Genomic DNA, 20,903 nt, shown 5'->3' with positions numbered 1-20,903 from the left:
AGCCTCCTACGACGAGCTGGAACTTCCCGAAAATGTTCGTGGAAGGTCAGCGCAGCTCCCTCCATGCCCGTGTCTGCAAGTGAAAGTGACAGCCAAGCCTGCTGGGAAAAGAATGCACTTCATTCAATAGGCTGGAAGCGGGTGACGGCGACAGTGTCAGCCTTTGGGGTTTGAGCACTGATTGTGATTGCTGGTGAAAAATCCCCATCCCTAGGTCCAGCCTATGGGGCCAGGGCGGGTTTACAGAATTACTATATATCTTTATCAGCATATATTACTTCTGACATTTCCATATATGCTTACAATGTGCCTTGGTTACGTTCCCCCAGTCATCCCAGTCTCTCCTTCATCCCATCCCCTCCTTACTTAGAATGATCACAACAGGTGTCTGCTATTTCATATAAGTACATAAACACATCAGTCACGCCCTCCCTTATCCCCTCCCCCAAGTACTCACCCCCCAGCAGGACCTGTTTTCATTTCTAAGTCTATATTCATTGCTCAAAGGGGTTTCACGATGGCATTTCCCCTGTGAATATGCTGCACTTTAGTCAGATTCACCCCTTTATTTATCCATCTCCCTTATCCTTTCCCCCCACCCCTACTATTCAGCAGCTTTCAGTCCATCTTGTTTTGCCACCTTCCTCCAGGGATGCAGAGTATTTCAGTATTGTTCACTGTCATCTCTTGTCTCCCACAGTTACAATATGTAAATGTTATCGGGCCCACCTGACTCCGGTGGTTCACAGGGTTGTGGGACTGGGTCTTTGTTTTGCTAAGTAAAGAGCTGTTGTTCTGGGGAATTTGTTCCTGACCCACCTTAGTCTTGAATTAAAGCCTTTCACTAAACCACCTTAGGTGGGCGGGGAACTCAAAACATCTTGTGACATCCTATGACCCTAGCTGGCTGTTTTGATCCGAACAGCCCTGAGAGACTAGTGGCCCGTGGGGTGGGAAATTTTAATTACAATGTCCTTATCCTCCATTTTAGGTTCTCCTTGCATATCCCGATGCTTCCAGCTGACTGCTACCTATCAAGAACTGGGTGATTCCCTCTTGTATCCTCTAGGCTCTCTTGAATTTGTGATTCCTGCCCTGGAGAGTGTCACAAAGGTGCTGGGGAGATCATACATTCCATTAAACTCAGTAGTTGTTTATTGAGGGCTCCAGGCCTGGTAGGAGCCACACATTTATTTTTGTTATTTCAGCAGGCTTTTATTGACTGTCTGCTGAATTTTGGGGAAGCAGGTGAAACCAGAGTTTTAGGCCCCAGATCCAAACTGTTAGGTGTCTGGCATTCTTGGGGCAGGCAGAAGGTCCCGAGGCTAGCACCAAAACCAGACCCCCTGATTTATGACCACTTGTTTCTCCCCTGCTTATTTCCCTGCCTGATTGTTTCTCAGCTTGCAAAACAACTCAGGAACTTCCAGTTACTCAACTAGCCAGGCATGTCGACCTGTTCCATCTTATAAGGAAATACAGGCCCCAAAAGTGACCACGTGGAGAGGAGTGATCTGACCAAGAGATTCTTTATTGCCGGGTGGGGGGGGGGGGAGAGAGAGAGAGAGAGAGAGAGAGAGGGAGAGGTTTAAATACCCCTCAGTGGGACTCAGCATGATCTGATTGGTTAGGATCTTATGATTCATGCTGATTGGAGGTTGGGGCAGAAGGAGGATTCAAGCTAGACTTGAGGCAGGACCGTGACCCTGGGAAACGGAAGCTTAAGGGTGCAGTAAGAACTGAAACCTATCAGCGCCATTATTGCCAACACATCTGGTGATCACAGATAATCAGAGACCAGAAACTCTCTCCCTCCCCCATGGCTTGGCCATTCCTATAAAGCCCACTATTCATTTCAGCCAAGCCGCTGCACTCTGAACCTGAAAGAGTGACAGCCCTGCGGTCTGGTTCCAATAAATCTTTCTTTTCCACACATGGCATAGTCTTTATTGAGCAGTAACTTAGGCAAACCAGGACTTCAACATGTCAGTTGGGAGGGAAGGAGGGAGAGAGGAAGGAAAGAAGGAAGGAAGGAAAAGGATGGGGATGGGGTGAGCAGTAGCCATAAACATCCCCAGTCACCCTGTGGGCTGGTTGATGGTTATCTCAGCCCTGGCTTGGGGAGGGGTTCCAGAGAAGTTGTTGTGGTGTCTTCACTTCAAGGTAGGCATCTGCTCTGGTTGGGATAAGCAAGTCATTGGTAGTCTGTCCTGAGGGGTTCCTTTCCTGGGAGGCGGTTTCATCCACCCCTCCTGGTAAAGATGTTATTAGTTCTGTTCTTCCTGGATTGCAAGGTGAATGGCTTGGAGCAAAGACAAATACAATGATGGAGGCAAAGGTGCCAAGCTTTTCTCCTGCTTTTAGTTAATTCTGGCCCCAATAGGGAATCAGTACTTTTCAGCAAAAGCAGTTTAAGTACCTATTACAAGGGGGGAGTGGAGAAGAGGGGAGATGCTGGGGCAGTCCTTAGCCAAAATGAAGGACTGAAGGACAAACCTCAGGAGGTCAAGGAGACACTTCTCCTCCCTAGGAAATGCCTGTTTGCATCTGAAAGGCATCTCCACCCTCAGGCAATGCAAACTAGGCTATAAAACCCACTCCCCACCCTGACCCATGGGATCACCGGTTTCCGGGTCCCCCTGCATTCCCCAATATTCAGTCTTTCTCTTCTCTCTTCTCCAACTAAATTCTCTACAAGTAAAATCTTTCCGACCTCTGCTGTTGGGAGTCTGTCTGTGCTTTCATTCTCAGAGCAGGCTCAAGAATCCTGAGCACCTGAAATTCCTGTGCGTGTCATCCGTGCATCAAAAATAAGGCCTGTGGGGGGAGAAAAAAATGAAAGAGCTTTAGAAGATTTTACGCTGGGAAAGTCTGGAATCAGATTTGCCCTTTTTGTTATGCCCAGGCTAAACAGCAACAGCTAGAGACAAACAAATGAAAAGACCCGAGCCAGACCAGAGCTATGGTTAGGGCATCTGTCCAGCCTGTGTGAAGGGCAGCCTGAAGGTGGAGAGCTGCAGATGAGGGAAGGACCTCCCCGTCACACCTGGGACTGGACCTGGCTCTCACACTCACCCGGGGCTCTTGGAGACACAGCCTTTTAGCTGAGGCCGTCTATTTTTTTCCCAAAACCACCATTTTAAAACTGAGGAATATTTTACATTTTCCAAGAATTTAGGAATTTTAATTAGAAAAATAAAGGCAATGGGATTATCTATCAGGTTTGAAAAGTACCCATGAATTTTTTACATATCCCACTTAAAAAGCAAAACAAAACCTTAAATCACTATACTGTTAAATTTTTTTTTTACAGTACTAGGATTTGAACTCAGGGCCTACACCTTGAGCCACCCCATCAGCCCTTTTTTGTGATGGGTTTTTTTCACGATAGGGTCTCATGAACTATTTGCCCAGGCTGACTTTGAACCATGACCCTCCTGATCTCGTCCTCCTGAGTAGCTGGGATTGCAGGCACAAGCCGCTGTACCCAGCCATGGACATCCTCGTACATCCATTTTGCATAATTTTTTTTTTTTTTTTGGTGATGGGGTTTGAATTCAGGATTTCATGCTTGTGAAGCAGTTCTATTATTTGAACCACACCTCCAGCCTTTTTTGCTCTGGTTATTTTGAAAATATGGTCTTGTTTTTTTTTTTTTGCCCAAGCTGGCCTATTATATGCTTCTCCCCATTGTTGGGATGACAGGCATGCACCACCACGCCCAGCTTTTTTTCCATTGAGATGGGGTCTCACAATTTTTTTTTTGCCTGGGCTGGCCTGGGCAATCCTTCCTGATCTCAACCTCCCTGGTAGCTTGGGATGACAGGCATGTATCACCTAACCCAGCTATTGGTTGAGATGGGGTCTCAACTGTTTCCCCCAGGCTGGCCTTGAACTGTAATCCTCCCGATTTCAGCCTCCCAAGTAGCTAGGATTACAGGTGTGAGCCACCACTGCCTGGCTTTGATATTTTTCTCCTGATATGTCATTTTGTTTCCTTTTTTTTTTTTTTTACTGGTACATAAAACTAATGGTATTGTAAAAGTCGCAGTGACACACCACATTCATCATTAGTTACCTGATCTAACCTGACTCAGTCCCACAAAATGGAAGGAAGGAGAAACCATTGCAGATGAGAACTTTACTTGAACGAGAAAACTGTTGCCCTTACTGTGCATAAAGAGAGGCGTATCATCTAGCAGTTGAAGTAAAGGTCTAGGAGGAATGCCATCTGCGGCTTCTTCCCAGTTGGCTTCAAGTTGGGATCACAGGGTTTCTGTTCAGAATTATGTGCTCTCTGTTCAACAGAAGCTCCCGACATTCTTCTGAGCAGTGACTTCTTCTATTGGACGGGCATTTTCGACATACCCTAGTGAGGAAGAAATAGTTCTTTACCCTTAGGGATAAGGAGTGAAGAGCTGTCAAGCAGTAAGACAAAAGTGAAGAAAGGCATGAGGTTTTGGAAACCAGGCTCTTCACCTTCAGCTAGATCAGCAGCCTGCTGTGCCTGAAATCAGAAAATCAGCCGCACACAGTCCCATAAGGAATGGTCTCTGACAACCCTGATAAGGTAACTAGACCGTGCTGACCACCACCAGCGGCTCAGCCTCTGACCTCTGCTGGTTCTACAGCAACGGAGGCTGACCTCTGATTAAGGTGACAGGGCCTGTTGCCTTGTGGAAGTTTTAAAGTGGATTTAGGGAAATTTGCATTGCAGCATAAATGTGTGAACTATATTTAGCTGTCTTCTTTCATAATCACTCCGCCAATGCAAAAAAAAACAGAGGCTGGTGGAGTGGCTCAAGTGGTAGAGCACCTCCCTAGCAAGTGAGGCTCTGAGTTCAAACCTCAGTACCACCAGAAAACATACATACACACACACACACACAAATTAAAAACAAAGCCTACAGTCAGTGGTCATTTCACTTTTTTGGGGGGTGCCAGTTCTGGGGTTTAAACTCAGGACCTTGCATTTGCAAGGCAGGCACTTCAGATACACCCTCAGCCCTTTTTGCTTTAGGTATTTTTCAAATAGGGTCTCACATTTATGCCCAGGCCGGCCTAGACTAAGATCCTCCTATTTATGCTTCCTGCATAGCTGGGATGACAGGTATGAGCCACCATGCCCAGCTTTTATTGATTAAGATGGGGTCTCTTGATCTTTTTCCTGGGCTGTCCTTAACCTCAGTCATCTCCATCATCTTCTTTTTTTAATGCTCAGATTCTGCACATTGGGTTGACTGCCTCAGATTTGCGTTGTCAAGATGTCTATGTGAGCTCTGAAGCCAGCCCTACTGGATTTCTGTCAGGATCCTGCAGCAAGTCTGCCATGTAGGTTTCGATCTGCTGTCAGAAGTAAAGATGTAAGCAGGGCTGATGGAGTGGCTCAAGTGGTAGAACGCCTGCCTAGCAAGCATGCAGCCCTGAGTTCAAACCCTGGTACCTAACAAAAGAAAAAAGAGACAAAGATATAAGTGACCCAATGACCTTGTCCCACGCCCCACCCTAAAGAAGACTCTGTTAGGCTATGGCTGAGTTCGCCTTCCTGGAACATGCTGCTCTCGAAAGGGCTGATCTCTGTAGGGCTATGACTCATAATTTTTAAAATTCAGCCAAACTTGGGTCCACCCAGTGGGAAAGGGTTGGAGGAGGAACTGATCTTGTTCTTTGAGTAACTTTTTATTGGGACAGTGCTTTTTCTGTGTTCCACATTAAGCTTTTGCTTTACTTTAACTTGGAATGACTTTTTTTTGGTTTTTTTTTTGCAGTTTGGGTTTTGAACTCAGGGCCTACACCTTGAGCCACTAAAAGTCAGCCCTTTATTGTGAAGGGTTTTTTTTGAGATAGAGTCTCATGAACTGTTTTCCCAGACTGACTTCAAACCATGATCCTCCTGATTTCTGCCTCCTGAGTAGCTGGGATTATAGGTGTGAGCCACCGGTGCCCGGCTTGGAATGAGTTCTTTAACAGAGCATACTGCTTGGTTAAGTAAGCAAACTGAAGTATGCACTAGAGTTGTGGACTGTCTGGTGAACTGGCCCGTCCTAGCAGGGAACCAGGCAGCCTTTGTCATAGGACGGCAGGGCTGGAGGCTCCACTTCAGGCACTGCTGAAGCCTCCTCCACTCGGGGCTAGATTGTATGTGAACCACTGTGCAGGGCGTGAGGTGTCTGCTCAGGAAGGGACTCACTCACCTGTCCTTAAAGGTTCAAAGCAACTGAACAAAACGTCACCCAGCACCCACTGAAGTCAGAGGATCTTGCATGGACTTTGATGAGAACTGCTTACACACTGTGCCCAGATGTTTAAAGCGTTGGGCTCTGTAGATGAAGTGACTGTCCCAGCTCTGCTGTCACCCCTTGGTGTGAGTTCAGTGTTCATTTGGAAAGGGAGGGCGAGAAAGACAGTGACGTCACACTCCTGTTGTAAGAATCACAGCTTAAGCAATCCACGAGTACTTAGCCCTTACGAAAGACATAAGGGAGCTCCAAGGATTTCTGATGTTTCTTTCCACCTCATGGGATCATCTGGCAATTTCCTAGTTTGCATCTTGGGTTCAATAGAAATATCCCATTGTGGTTCGTAACCACTTACGCACTGTTTGTCTGGAATGAATCCCTTCGTCAAATGCACGAGTTGCAGGCTGACTACTGGCAACCTAATGGGTTCTTAAACTGCTTTTGCTGAAAAGCACGGACTCCTTACTCCGACCAGGAATTAACTAAAAACAGAAGACAAGCTTGACATCCCTGCCTCCATTTTGTTTCTATCTTTGCTCTGAGCCATACACTGTGCAGTCACCTTGGAATCCAGGAAGGACAGGACTTATCAATAACCTGTTTATGATAAGGGACCAAAACTACCCCTAAAGAACAACACAGCCCCCTCAGGACAGACCACAGGCCAGGCAGAGTGACTCCTGATGACAACTTTTCTAGAACCTCTCTTAGAACAAGGACTTGTTACCAGAACTTGCGATGCTCCAGAGAGGAGGTCTCCAAAAGGGAAGAGGCCTCTGCCTGGCCCTCGGGTGCTGAGTTCATGATTTTGTGGAAAAAAAGAATTTTAGAACACACTGAGGGGAGAGACCATGGAAATTTATAAGTAAAGCAAAGCAAAGGAAAGAGAGAAACAGAACACAGCCAGACATGGGAACAGACATAACAGGTACAATGAGTGTTTTAACTCAAGGGTGTTTATGGTGAAAAAGTAGCTTTCGGGGTTGGCTCAAATTTACCTTAGGAAAAGTACTCCCCTATGTTCTGGCATCTAGTATATTTTATCATTTTTGCTACTACACTGTTTTATCAGTTGGGCTCAGAGACTTCAAAGGATGCTCCTTCTAAGGTGTCATCTTTGTAAATATTTTTTTGTGCCCTGAGTCATTTTCCCAGGTGTTTTTACCAGAATAAGTGACTTTTAAAAAAAAGATATCCTTGCACAGTTTCCAAAGCCACCAATTATTTGGGCAAGCCGACAAGATCAAAGGGAGGGAACTGCTCCCTTCCACCCCCTTTTTTTCTTTTTACTTAAGTGGAAGATTTCAAGCAAAGAAAACAGTGCCTGTGTGGTTTTAATCAAGCCATTTATTAGTGTGGTGTTTACCTCTGAATTCCTGACTATTTCCCATGCCTCATTTTCCCTGATCAGCTGCCTTGGACTGAGAACACGCCTTGCCTGGAACACACCTGTGACCAGGACTATTTAATAGTTATGCACACCTCTCTCTCCCCATGCCCAGTTGTCTACTTAAACCTATAGCTTATGTCTGAACCCAAAGATGGCTGAAGGTGAACTGAAGTGTTGTTGAGGCAGGCTGAAGTAGGGAACACTCAGGACTCCCAAAAAAAAATATTACATCTTAGATTAACCATGCTTTTGGCTCAGGAACCACCCATGCCCCTCCCCACTCATTGATTATTGGATGAGAATCACGTGGTTCCCCCTTCCCATAGGTTATTGTAGGTTTTAAAAGCACCTGAAAAGCAAAAATGCTTCCAGCTTCCACCTAGGCCCCACGTGCTTCTCTTTGTGTTTCTCTTCCCTAACTTTTAATAACCACCTCCCCCCTTTACGCCCACATGTCCTGCCATGGATTCTTCCTGGTGGGATACAAAGAATTTGGAAGTCTTCTGATCACAGACTGCACCAGCGCCATTAACACTGACTTCCCATGGCTGCCATGCCATGTGGTAAACCTGTGTCCTCTGCCCTTCACTGTGTCTCTTCATTCGGCCTACAGGAGCAAGTGGCCAGACCGGACACGTACATTCTTGTACATCCATCTTTGAAAAAGTAAAGGAATCAGAGTAGAGAAAAAGAGATATTGTTTCTGATGGAGGCTGGTAGAACAATTTCTCTGGAGTGAGCCGTTGTCAGACTGGGGACGGTTTAGCCACACCACCCTCTAATCCCAAGCCGGGTGAGGGGAGCTGCAGAGGGACCTTCAAAGAACTCTCTGGGTTCCCTGCAGCTGGGCCGGGAGATACCTGGGATGGAAGGGGTGGCTGTTTGGGGTCATCTGCACTCCAGAGGTTGCCAGCCTCCCCCATGGATGGGGCCTCCCTCCTGAGACCCAGATGTGAGCCAGCAAGAAGAGACCGCCAGAAAGGAGTGGCCTAGATCTTTCCAGAAAGGACCACCTGTGTAGAGGAGGAACCCTCACTTGAGACCCTGGGAGCGCCCATTAGAGCCCCAAGGAGAAATGAAAAAGGTTTCCTGGAAGAGAGGGGCTTCCCCTATGGTCCTGGGACCTTATGGGTTGGGGGGGTCTCTGTAACCAGAGTTCTAGACCGGAGGCCCACCTCCAGGAATTCCACGTCATGTCCAGCCACTTGCCTGATACACTAAATAAAGAGATGAGTGTTGGTGAAGGGCAAAGAAAGATTTATTACCCTCTTCGTGAAGGAAGAGACAAAGTACATCAGTCCAGCTTCAAGGCACAGAATGAGCTCTAGGTTAAATAGAGGAAGAATTGGGCGGGGACGAGAGGCGTGCGTGATTTATTAAGCCATCCTGGTCACAGGTGTGGCCTGTGGTCACAGGAGGTCAGAGCTGGTCAAATTGCTCATATCTCAGGACCGGTCAGCCGGGGCCTGGTCATGGTAAGAAAGCCACTGGTGCCTGTGGGGTAGCGCCCACTCCTGTCACGGGATGTCATCCCTCAGTCCTGTCCTTCCTGATTCTCAAGGTGACTGCAGAGAGAACGGCTCAGAGCAGAGGTCACAGATACAAGATGGAGACAGAGACGTCAAGCTTCTGTCCTGCTTTCTGTTCCCCTTTGACACGTGCAGGCCCACGAGAGGAACCAGGGCTTCTCAGCAAAGGCAGCTTCTAAGCAACTGTTACGTCTCCAGGATGGGAATCCCAAGAGATGAGATCCAACAGTTAGCACCCACGTGGAGTCGACTCAAGTAGGAAGAAGCTTGTTCATTGCTGTAGGCTTCTGCCCCCGGGCCCAGCCAGCAGCTGGGGTGGAGTGGGGAAAGGTCAGGTCCACCCTGCTCTTCCTCTCCCGGGAAGGCTTCCTACTCAGGAGGTCCAAGCTTTTGGATGGATCTGTTGAGCTGGATGTTCCATTGCTGACTATGAGGCTGTGACTTTGAGTGCGCCTAGGAGCAGAAAGTCATCAGGTCTGTTGGATTTTCATCAGAGAAGAGAACCATTCCACTTCGAGCACACTTAAAGGAATGGCGACAGAAAAGAGAAGCTGCCTTTGATAATGTCCAGAGTTGGGCTTTTCCTAGCACGCTGGGAAAGCCCACGTCGAAGGCACACAGACATCTCCCCACCGGGCCTTGCTGTGACATCCCCCCCTCTGCATGTGGCCAGCAGATAAGCCACAGGTCTCAAGCACCCCCGGTAAATGCAGCAACTCAGAGCACAGCGTGTGACCTCTCCTGTGACACTTGAGAGGTGGAGGCCAGCGAGGTAGCTATATTTGGACTTTCACTCCAGGCAGGCCTGTTGCTATTTGTGGCCGGGGTTGGTCATATTACCTCCCGCTTTGGTGACCGTCTTGCAGAATCCTGGGGTAGACTGGAGGAGCACCCTGTGGGCACGCAGAGGTCAGCGGGGAGGGAAGCCTCCGGAACACGGATCCAGTTTTATAGCAGAAATTCGGTCCTCTGAGCTAAAAGGAGCATTTGTGGACCCTTACAGTAGCAGGCAAGTTTTTGGATAATCAGATTATTCTACTGCAGGCTGTGTTATTAGAAACTCAACTGAGTGCCAGCTACTGTGTGGATGCAGCACTTTCCTTTAGATAGGATGGGATCTCAGTGGAAACTGTACCCGTTAAAGGTTAAATGTCTCCTGTGCCTTTATGCAGCCGGAATTCACATTTACCGAGAATGGTGTTGGTACCAAGATGAAAGGATCTCACAAAAGTAGAGAGAGGCTCATGATTCTTGCAATGTGTTTTTCGGGTGTTTTCCTTGCAGGGCCCATTTGCTGGAACCCCAGATGTCAATGTCATCAGGCTATAACATTGGGGTGATAAAATCTTGTTAATTTTAATCTGCCTATACATGCTGGCAAATGGTAATTTCATGCTTTGATTACAATACTGAAAAACATCATTCCAGTAGCCTCTTGCTTGTTGTGCAGCAGGCCTCCTCCTGCACAAAGTCCCCAGGTCTGGGTTGATTGGAACCGTCTACATAACTGTGTAGCTAACATTTGAAGGCTAATTTTTTTTAGCTGTAGCTCAGGAATTGCTAGGTACTAAGTGGATGTGCTTATATAATAATAATATTTTTGTTATTGTTGGCAGTCCTGGGGTTTGAACTCAAGGCCTTGTATCTTCTAGGCAGGCTCTGCCTCAAGAACCATGCCCCCAGGCCTGAGCTGCCAATAATTATAGGCAAAGTTATGTTCCAGCCCTTATGGTGTTATCTCTAAACCTGTGAATTCACAGGTTTCAGTAATCTTCAGATCCATAGAAGGTTAAAAACGTTTTCAGAGAGATTTTTTCTAAGTAAAACAAGGACAAGGTAGGTGTGGTGATGCATGTCTGTAATCCCAGCAACTCGGGAGGTAGAGGCAGGAGGATCACAGTCCAAGGCCAGGCTGACCAAAGTTAGCAAGACTGATCTCAATGACAAATTAAAAGCAAAGTGCTGGGAGCATGACTCAAGTGATGGAGCATATGAGGCCCTGGGTTCAGTCCCCAGAACTAGGAAAAAACAAAACAGGACATACCTCGCACCTGAAACTTAAGCTTTTTTTTTTTTTTTTTTTTTGCAGTACTGGGGTTTGAACCCAGGGCCTACACCTTGAGCCCCTCCAGCAGCCCTAGTTTTTGAAGGGTTTTTTTGAGATAGGGTCTCACGAACTATTTGCCTGGCTGACTTTGAACCATGATCCTCCCGATCTCTGCCTCCTGAGTAGCTAGAATGACAGGCGTGAGCCAGTGGTGCCTGGTGGTTGGTTGGTTTTTAAGCTGCCACTTTATGGCACAGAGGTCGCTGTGATTTATGACTTCTCTGAGCCTTCATTTCACACTTTACAAAACGACAGTTTGCCATCCATGTTCCTTTCTTGATTCCATTAAGAAACACAGAGTGTGGGTACTGAGGAAAAGTTCATGGTAACTGTGCGCTGTGTTGCCAAGTTCCTGCCTGGACACTGGGCACCAGATGAGCTTGTGTTTGTGTCTGAGGGGCAGGTGCTGGCCAGCCATGAGGGTCAGTTCCTGTCTGCAGGTGTGCTCAGGGTCCTCCAGGCTTCGCACTCCTGTCTTCTGAACACTTCGACTCAGTGCTTCCCTTTCCAGCTTCTAGTTGAAAGAGTTTCTTGTGGTTGGCTTAAGGGTTATGCAGAATTCTGGTCCTTTCTCTCTCATTAGCACATGGAAGTGGAGGTGCTATTTTTAGGGGGTCACTCCTCAATCCACCATAGGCAGTGTGATTTAGTGAAAACCTGGGTCTGGGCCAAGCTCTTCATGTGACCGTCTGTGTGTCCTGCACCCAGCACAGGCTAGATACAGAGCAGCCCAGTTCAACACTTGGTAAGGGCAATCAGCTAAGGCAAGCCCCTTGTCCTCCCAGGAACTCAGTTTGGCATCCTAAAATCAGCAGATTGAATTAGGGGCCCTCTGTCCCTGGAATGCCACGTCTCTGCCTCGGGTCCTGGGGTGCTCTTGTATGGGGACTAGGTGACCTCAAGGCCCATGTCTGCCCTTGACTGTGAGGCCTCCCAGCTCTGATGCCTTCTTCCAATCTGAGCTGCTTCAGCGCCAGTGGCTCACATCTGCAATCCCAGCTGCTCAGGAGGAAGACATCAGGAGGAAGGAGGTTTGGAGCCAGCCAGGGCAAATAGTTCACAAGACCCTTTCTCAAAAATACCCAACACACACAAAATTGTGTGTGGCCAAAAGTGATGGTCATGTCTTATTCACTGTCCCCAGCGCCTGGCACCATCCTACTCTCCTCCCCTCGCCTCCCCTCCCCTCCCCTCCCCTCCCCTGCCCTGCTCTGTCCTCTCCCCTCCCTTTTTATTCATGTATGTAGATAGTTTTTGGCAGTATTAGGGTTTGAACTCGGGGGCCTCCTGCTTGCTAGGCAGCCACTGTACCACTTGAGCCAGACCCCAGCCCCTCTTCCCACCTCTCTCTCTCTCTCTCTTTCTCTCTCTCTGTCTCTCTTTCTCAGCATATATTAATTGTACAAAGGAGCTTCACTGTGATGTTTCCATATATACATATGATGTAGTTTGATCAAAGCAGTCCCTGTACTTTGCTTTCTTATCCCAACTTTGCCCCTTTCAAAGCAATTTTTCATAGGTTTCATTATTCTGTTTTCACACACACACACATGCATCCTGTTCTGCTGAATCCATACACCTCACCAGCCCCATGAACACTCGGTGTCAGGAGGACTAAGGGATGCCCAAGGCCACTCGCAGGCATTCAGTGACCTCAACTTTCCCCAGAAGACGTCTGTGTGGGTGCAGACTTCCCAGGTCACTCTCTGTTGCCCCCTGGTCCTGACCAGGTGCAGGACCCCGAGAGCAGAGGCAGCAGCCAGAAGCCCAGGTGGACTAAAGACAGAAGTGCTCCACCACACTCAGCTTTTATCAGTTGAGATAGGGTCTCACAAACTTTTTGCCTGGGCTGCCCTAAAAACCACAGTCCTCCCAATCTCTGCTAGGATTACAGGCTTAAGCCACTGTGCCTGGTCTACTTTTATGTCTTTTTTAAAAAATCTAGATTCCAGGGCTGGTGGAGTGGCTCAAGTGGGAGAGCACCTGCCTTGCAAACACTGAGGCCCTGAGTTCAAACCCCAGTACCACCAAAAAAAAAAAAAATCTAGATTCTATATATGAGAGAAAACATACAATATTTGTCTCCTGAGTCTGGCTTATTTTATCTGACATGGTAATCTCCAGTTCCATCCATTTTCCTGGAAATGACATGATTCCTTCCTTCCTTCCTTCTTTCCTTCCTTCCTTCCCTCCCTCTCTCCCTCCCTCCCTCCCTCCTTCTTTCCTTCCTTCCTTCCTTCCCTTTCTTGCTTGCTTTTTTCTTTTTCTTCTTTTCCTTCTCCTCCTCTTCTTTCTCTTTCTCTTCCTCTTCCTCTTTTAGTGGTTCTGGGTTTGAACTCAGGGCTTCATGCTTGCTAGGAAGGCTCTCCACTACTTGAGCCACTCCTCCATCTTCATTTTTCTTTATGGCTGACTAATACACCACTGTGGATTTAGACCATGTTTTCTGTATCCATTCACCTGTAAGGGTCACCTAGGCTGATCCCCTAATAAATTATATCCTTTCCTTCCTCCCACCCCATGCCTTCCCATTCACAGTACAGACCAGGCCCGGGGACTGGGCTGAGGTGTATCTGGGGCATCTCTCCCTCCTCTTCCCATACAGCCAGAGTAAGAACGCAACAGGAGGCCAGTAAATAATACCTTAAGAAAGCTGTTACTTTGAAAAGTATAAAATACCTGTAAAAGACATACTTTCTGACATTGTAAATAGCCATGTTTTCAAATAAAACTACTTCATAACCCTTTTAAATTTATTCAAGGAATTCATAAGTACTATAGCAATTTGTTCTCCTTCGTCAAGTATCTTAAAAAATGTAAAACAAGCTCATCTGTAATCTTAGAAATTTTACTGGTTCCTTTTTCTCCTTGAACTTTACTTCTCAGCAGAATTTTGTCCTAACAATGCTTTTCTAAGCTTGGAAATTCATTTATTGATTATCTGCAATACTTTCCTATAAAATTACACATGTATGACTTGAGATCTAAATTTTTTTCTTTTTATCTTGGCATACTGGGTTTGAACTCAGGACCTCGTGCTTGCCAGGCAGGAGTGCTACCACTTGAGCCACACCTCCACTCCTAAATTTTTTTTTTCCTGGACCCATAAGTCTCTAAATAATAGGGGGAAGAGGGGGAGGGGGAGGGGGGAGGGGGTGGGGAAGGGGGGAGAAATGACCCAAACATTGCATGCACATATGAATAAAAGAAAAAAAAAGGCCTCTTTTTTTCTTCTGAATTAACTTACCAGTTTGCTTGTAAGCAAAACAGCATGGGTACATTATAAATTTTGATAAATAATTATTAATCAAAATAAGGATTGGGTGTAGTTCAGGTGGTAGAGCACCTACCCTGAGTTTAAACCCCAATACTACCAAAAAAAAAAAAAAAGAGGAAGGAAGAGAGAAGGATGGAGGGAGGAAGGGAAGGAGGGAAAATACACCTCTTAATGAAGTGGATGGGATTTTCTTCTATTTTTAGACTCTTGTATCCGTGGGTGAAAATTACACATTCCAGAATGCAACAGGAATAGGAGCGAATGGCCTCCTGTTTCTCGTTCTATCGACATGAGCACTGGTGGTCTTGCTCACCTGCAAAAGTAGATGGAAGCAGAAGCAATTTAGGAATGCCACTCAATCCCGTGACCTCTTTCTGAAACGTGTGACAAAATTATACAGCATGGAAAATTTATTTTCGGTAATATATCAGCTGACAACTTGACTAGATCCTCTTCCGATTTCATTGGAAGCAAAGAACTAGAAACCTGAGCTTGAGAATTTTCCTCTTATGCACTTATTAAATGTCATTCACTCTCAGCATTGATACCAGTACTTCAAATTGTCCCTTCACATAATCTCCTCCAGGATTTTTTTCTTTTTTCGGTGGGACTGGGGTTTGAACTCAGGCTTTCTACTTGTGAGCAGGTGCTCTACCACTTGAACCACACCTCCAGCCCATTTTACTCTGGTTATTTTGAACATGGGGCCTTGAGAACCATTTACCCAGGCTGGCCTTGAACCATGATCCTTCTATCTCGGTCTCCCAGGGAGCTAAGATTACAGGTGTGAGCCACCAGCACTCTGAGTGCTGGGATTATAGGCATGCACGACCACACCCAGCTAAGAACACTGTTCCTTACAGGTGGTTCAAAGTGAAGCCGCTCTGCCGATTTAAAAACTGGAATGAGTAGACCCCAACGTCATGGTCACCTACTGCAGTGACCTTGCAAGTTAATGTTTTCCCTTTTGTGTTCTAGGACCCATCTGTGCAGGAAGGATCGCTCTGAACAGAGGAGCTCCCCAGGACGTCCAGAATTACAATGGAGGAGGAAGCCGGGGAAGAACCTGGGTTCGACAGCACCCCGGCCCCCAGAGTCTTCCAGTTCTATCACATGGATCTGTACGACTCTGAAGACAGACTGCAGATCTTCCCAGCAGAAAACGCTAGAATTAGGAGAGAAACAGTCCAAGCTGAAGTGACCGGCGAGCCAAGTGGGGAAGGGGAAGGTAAGGATCAGAGAGACCTCCACGAGGACGTGGGCGAGCTTGCCCGTTTATATGGACTCGAAGATGATCATGAGATAGGGGATGATGAGTTCGTTGACGAGCACAGAATGAGGGGTTCCGGGTATCCCCCTTATGGGATGAAGAGGACTGACGCAGCTGGGGAGCAGAGCGACTGGAGACGGAGCACAGAGGCAGCTGAGGCCCAGGAGCTGGGCTATGGAGGCTGGGGCCTGGCGGGCCAGTGCCAGGACTTGCGGGAAGCCTACAGGTACACACAGGGCAGAGCCAGCGAGGAGTATGAGTGCTATGTTATCCCCGAGGAGGAGGACGAAGAGGAGGCTGCTGACGTCTTTTGTGTCACCTGCAAGATTCCAGTAAGAGCTGACGGGAAGAACTTTGATGACCACAGGGAGCATGAAGTGACCCCTCTCAACAAAGCCCTGGAAAGCGCCAAGGTAAGGAGACCTCCTTGGCTGGTTGTCCTCATGTCACATCCGCGACAAGAGGCAGAACAGATGAGTGCTGACAGCTTCTTTGTGATGCTTTAGGAGGAGATACACAAAAACATGTACAAACTAGAAAAGCAGATCATCGAAATGGAGAACTTTGCAAGTCACTTGGAGGAGGTTTTCATCACAGTAGAGGTAAGGGGTTGCTTGGGGACCTCACTGACACACCTGGCTTCTGTCAGCAGCAAGGCCAAACAGCTGTTTCTAGAATGAGTTATCAGACTTGTTTTCTAGAATGTGAGCTGTCCTCACTGCCTTCCCCCCTCTTCCTTCCCTGGGCCTCCCACTGCACCAGGGCACCACCTGTCAGCATTACCTGCAGTGCTCTGGGTGGGAGGATGGGCTCTGGACTCCCCCAGGCCCACTGCGTGGTGTCTCAGGGGAGGCATTTTATGTATATCAGTTGCATGGATGAACAGAAAGCAACTTTCTAGTCACACTGCCAGCTGTATGTGGTTCGGGCCCCAGTAGTCTAACAAAGATCACATCCAGCTGGTGAAGAGGTGAACAGCTTTCTTTTTCCAGTACTGGTACTGTGTTTTGAACTCAGGGCCTTGCACTTGCTAGGCAGGCACTCTACCACTTGAGCTACTCAACCTTCCCAGTGAACAGCTTTCTTTTGCCCTTGGTGTTTTGTTTGTTTTGGTTTGGGGAGGTTGATTTCACACATTAAGAATCCTTTGGGCGCTAAGTGATGCACTGGCTATGTATCCAGACGCAGTGGGTTTTTTTGTTGTTGTTTTGTTTTGTTGCGATACGGGTGTTTGAACTCAGGGCCTACACCTTGAGCCACTCCACCAGCCCTTTCCGTGATGTTTTTTTTCGAGATAGGGTCTCTCGAACTATGTGCCTGGGCTGGCCTTTCCTGATGTCTGCCTCCTGAGTAGCTAAGGTTACAGGCGTGAGCCACACAGGGGTTCTTTGAGATTGTTAATTGTAGGCCTTTGATGGGTACCTGTCATGTCAACTCCATAGTCAGGTGTGGAATGTCAGTTTTTAGTTGTTTTATGAGGCAATAACCCCTTCTGCCAGTTATTGCTGCTAAAACACAGACATACACAATCCACGCATGGGGATTATAAAAATAAGCTTGTGTGCTGTCTTTGTCTAGTTAGCTACTTAGCCATCTTTCCTGAGAGATCAGTAAGAATTCAGAATCCCAAGGTTGGAAGCCCATCCCATCCTTGAAGATCCATCTTTCTTCCCATCCTGATGTGGAAAAAATGCAGGCTTTTCATCCAGGGGCCAAGCCTGCTGCAACTGTGCCACTGGTCACACAGGCTTCAGAGATCCACGGAACATGGCCAGTTGCGCTTTCCTGGGCCCGCCTTGCTGAGCCATCACTAGACACACATCCTGTCTTTGATAAGCATTCTTTTCCTCAGCTGTTACCCATTCACACAAGATCACTGAGCGTCCTTATTATGGGTGTTCCCTTGTAGGTGTGTAGCACGTCCCTGTGATGCCAGAGCTCAGCCCAGATGAGACAGTCCCAAGGCTGAGGGCTGCCCAGGTCCCCTCTCCTCTCATGTGGGTGCTCGACTTCTATTAATGCGGCCGCAGATTGCATGGATGGGCCCTCAGATGAATGGGCAAGACCCCAGGTCCCTTTCCACAAAGGCTGGAGCTTCCTCACCCTCACCCTCACAAGGGAAAAATGCTACCACACTAATCCCCATGGAAAGTGCAGAGAGTGGGGTCCTTCTTCCCAGTGTGAGGGCAAGAGTGGGACAGCCAGGACGAAATGCCTGTGCTCTGTCCTGCCAGCTTACCGTCAGATCAAGTGTCTTCAACCCCCATGAAGACTCCGAGGCATCCATTTACCTCAACAGCAGGGAGATATATTGCTTTTCTCTCTCACCATTCTATGCACTCAGTAGGTGCTTAGCAATGGCTTTCGAACAACTCAATCTCCGCTTTGGGACTGTCCCCATCATCTGATAACAATGCGTCCATCAATCCACAGAACTCTCTGGGGCCTCCGACGTAAGGAATAGAGACTCAGAGTCCATATGCTGTACGTGATATTTCCTGTGCCTCGTGCTCCCAGATTAAAGACCACACCTGCCCCCTAGCCTCCTGTAGTTCCTCATCCATTGGGCAGTGCCACCTGGCCACAACCCTGTCCTTCGTTGTCTTCATCTTTCCCCTAGTTGGTCCTGATCTAAGCATCAGGAAGGGAACGTGAGCTTTGGAACAGTTCCACTTAAGGTCTAAGACTCCAGTTACAGCCTGGTTCATCAGGGATGCTCTCCCTCAATGGTTGTCATGGTGATAGGAAGTAGCTAAAACCGGAAGGAGACTGCAAAACACTGCTAAGATTACTCCTGAGGATCTAGAATGGAGACTGCTCTGTCCTGGCTCCCCCAGCATTCTGGTAAGAGGTAGGAGCAGAGAGACAGAAACAGCTCTGGGGAGACACATTTCACGCCTCCCCCAATGACTCTAGTCCATCCATCACACGTTGAAATGATGGCTGACTGTCTTGCAGGAGAATTTTGGAAGACAAGAACAAAACTTTGAGTCCCACTACAATGAGATCTTGGAAACACTTGCTCAAAAATATGAGGAAAAAATACAGGCTCTAGGGGAGAAAAAGAAAGAGAAGCTGGAATCCTTGTATGGACAGCTGGTCAGCTGTGGGGAAAACCTCGAGACCTGCAAAGAACTGATGGAGACAATAGAGGAGATGTGTCACCAGGAGAAGGTTGATTTCTTAAAGGTCAGTAATGAAGTAAAGAGAAACAAATCAAAACTGAAATGGCGGTTACCATTAGGGCACGTTAGCCTGCCTTCCCTCCTGGGGCGTCCACACCGACTTTTGTGGCCAGCAGCCGTGGATTCCACAGGACGTTCGTGGTGGGGAGGGGTGGCTCCTCATCCACATAGCTTCACATGAGTGGCCGAGCTGGCTTGGACACAACTGACCCTTTCCTTCCACCATTGGCAAGGTAGCACCTGCCTTTGTTCCTCCGTCCTGGTTACCCAGAAACCTGTCCCCTCATCCTGGAGCTGAGCAAAACCAGTGCCCTGAGAGATTTCTGGTCACCTCAGATACCCTCTTGGAGCTCTGGAGAGAAATTTGTCCTGGCTAAAAAAAGCACCTTTAAATTCCCCTTTACAAGGATAGGGATCATACATCTTATTTCATAGCTTCAGACATGCACCAAAAAAACAATGCATTTCTCAATTTTCCTCAAATCAAATTAAATCTGACCCAAGTCCCGTGTAGTTGAACTATGGAAATTTCAATCTCAGTCAAAAATGGGGTCCCCTTTCTTCACAAGTCCCCACAGGACATGGGGCAGATGTGGTGTCCAGAGTGGGGGAGGGGCCGTCAGTCTCCAGAAGTGTCCTGGTTGTGGGATATGACCCCCACATTGTCCCACAATGGCTGTGTGCCCCTCAGGCACAGCTGCACCTCCTTCCCACTGTGCTTGGGGTAAGAGGCCTATGGCTAACGCAGGCTCTAGGGGAGCCAATGCTTACAGTTCCACAGGGCCACTGTGTGTGACACACCCAAAATGTGAAGGGTGGTACACGTGAAGGTCTTCCGCTCACTGTTATTTATCGGTTTTTTGTTTGGTTTGGTTTGGTTGCACTGGGGTTTGAACTCAAGACCTTGTGCTCTACCATTTGAGCCACGCCACCAGCCCTGTTTTTGTATTGGCTTTTTTTCAAGATAGGGTCTCACATTTGCTTGGTCTGGTTTCTAACCATGATCATCCTGAAGTCTGCCTCCTGAGTAGCTAGGATTCCAGACGTGAGCCACTGGTGCCAGGCAAAGTTTTTTGTTTTTTTGTAGGTGGCACTGGGGTTTGAACTCAGTGCTTCATGCTTGCTAGGCAAGCATTCTACCACTTGAGCCACTCCACCAGCCTACTGCATTCTCACCATTATTTATGATGGTGAAAAAATTAGTCACAACTGAGACAGCCAACACTAGAGGAGCCAGTGAGTAAGCGGCGTTTCCAATGAACCGCTTGCATTCTTTCCACTCAGACGTGGCAAGTGCCAGCATCCCATCAGTGGGGAAGACAGGAGGGTGGCAGAAAATGTCCAGGTGTGCTGGTGGTTTTGTTAGGATGTGGACACGACTGATTTCTTTTTCCTTCTAAATGCAGGTTTTTAAATGCATCTGCATTATGAAATAGTTTGAGGAAGACATTTATTTCCACAGTCAATTTGCTGTTTTCTCTTTTTCCTTTGTAGGACGCAGTGACCATGGCTGACAGGTAATACTTGTGTCCTGACACGTTTTCTTTTCCTCTCCCTCCCACCTCTCCACTCAGTTCTGCTGAGTCGAACGCTTCCAGTATTAGCATCCGCGTTTGAGCCTGTGAGTCAAATGGCACTGGAGTGACAGGGGTCACAGGAGTCCTGTGGACGGGATGGGAGCATAGATGGTGGTGAGATCTTGAGTCCTCACTTTACCAGGAGAAACTGAGCTCTGGAGGGACCCCCAGTACCCCCAGTTCTAGAACCCAGACCACACCAATGCAAAAGCACACTAGATTCAGTCAGGCTTGTCAGGAGTTCAAATCCTGATGCCCCTGTGGCCCTGGCCAGGTCCAACCAGGCTAAGGCCTGCCTTAGAACTGTTTACTAACAGGACAGTTTGTGA

The 20,903-nt window shown here is 47.6% G+C and overlaps 1 protein-coding gene, 1 long non-coding RNA gene and 1 pseudogene across 3 annotated transcripts in view; 2 read left to right on the top strand and 1 right to left on the bottom strand.

The window, feature by feature from the left end:
- The first annotated feature begins 63 nt into the window (after window positions 1-63).
- On the top strand, window positions 64-2,719 carry LOC141419185 (uncharacterized). The gene is made up of 2 exons (XR_012443835.1): window positions 64-214; window positions 992-2,719. It is a non-coding gene; the product is annotated as an uncharacterized lncRNA (long non-coding RNA).
- Window positions 2,720-9,466: 6,747 nt separating this feature from the next.
- Fsd2 (fibronectin type III and SPRY domain containing 2) overlaps window positions 9,467-20,903 on the top strand; it is a 37,738-nt gene continuing 26,301 nt past the window's right edge. Inside the window, exons 1-5 of one of the 2 annotated variants that reach the window (XM_074061548.1) lie at window positions 9,467-10,167; window positions 15,521-16,225; window positions 16,319-16,414; window positions 18,771-19,001; window positions 20,492-20,514. In XM_074061548.1, coding sequence (XP_073917649.1) covers window positions 15,584-16,225; window positions 16,319-16,414; window positions 18,771-19,001; window positions 20,492-20,514 — 992 coding nt within the window. In that variant the 5' untranslated portion in view covers window positions 9,467-10,167; window positions 15,521-15,583. Of the gene's footprint in view, window positions 10,168-14,749; window positions 14,962-15,520; window positions 16,226-16,318; window positions 16,415-18,770; window positions 19,002-20,491; window positions 20,515-20,903 lie in introns of those variants that run through there. The other variant, XM_074061549.1, reaches the window with a different exon arrangement.
- Window positions 13,784-13,896, bottom strand: LOC141419343 (small nucleolar RNA SNORA51; annotated as a pseudogene).

The sequence above is a fragment of the Castor canadensis genome, chromosome 19, assembly GCF_047511655.1.
Source record: "Castor canadensis chromosome 19, mCasCan1.hap1v2, whole genome shotgun sequence".
Lineage (NCBI taxonomy): Eukaryota > Metazoa > Chordata > Mammalia > Rodentia > Castoridae > Castor > Castor canadensis.
The sequence above is the reverse complement of the archived record's forward strand: the minus strand, read 5'-3'. Positions and strand labels throughout refer to the sequence as shown.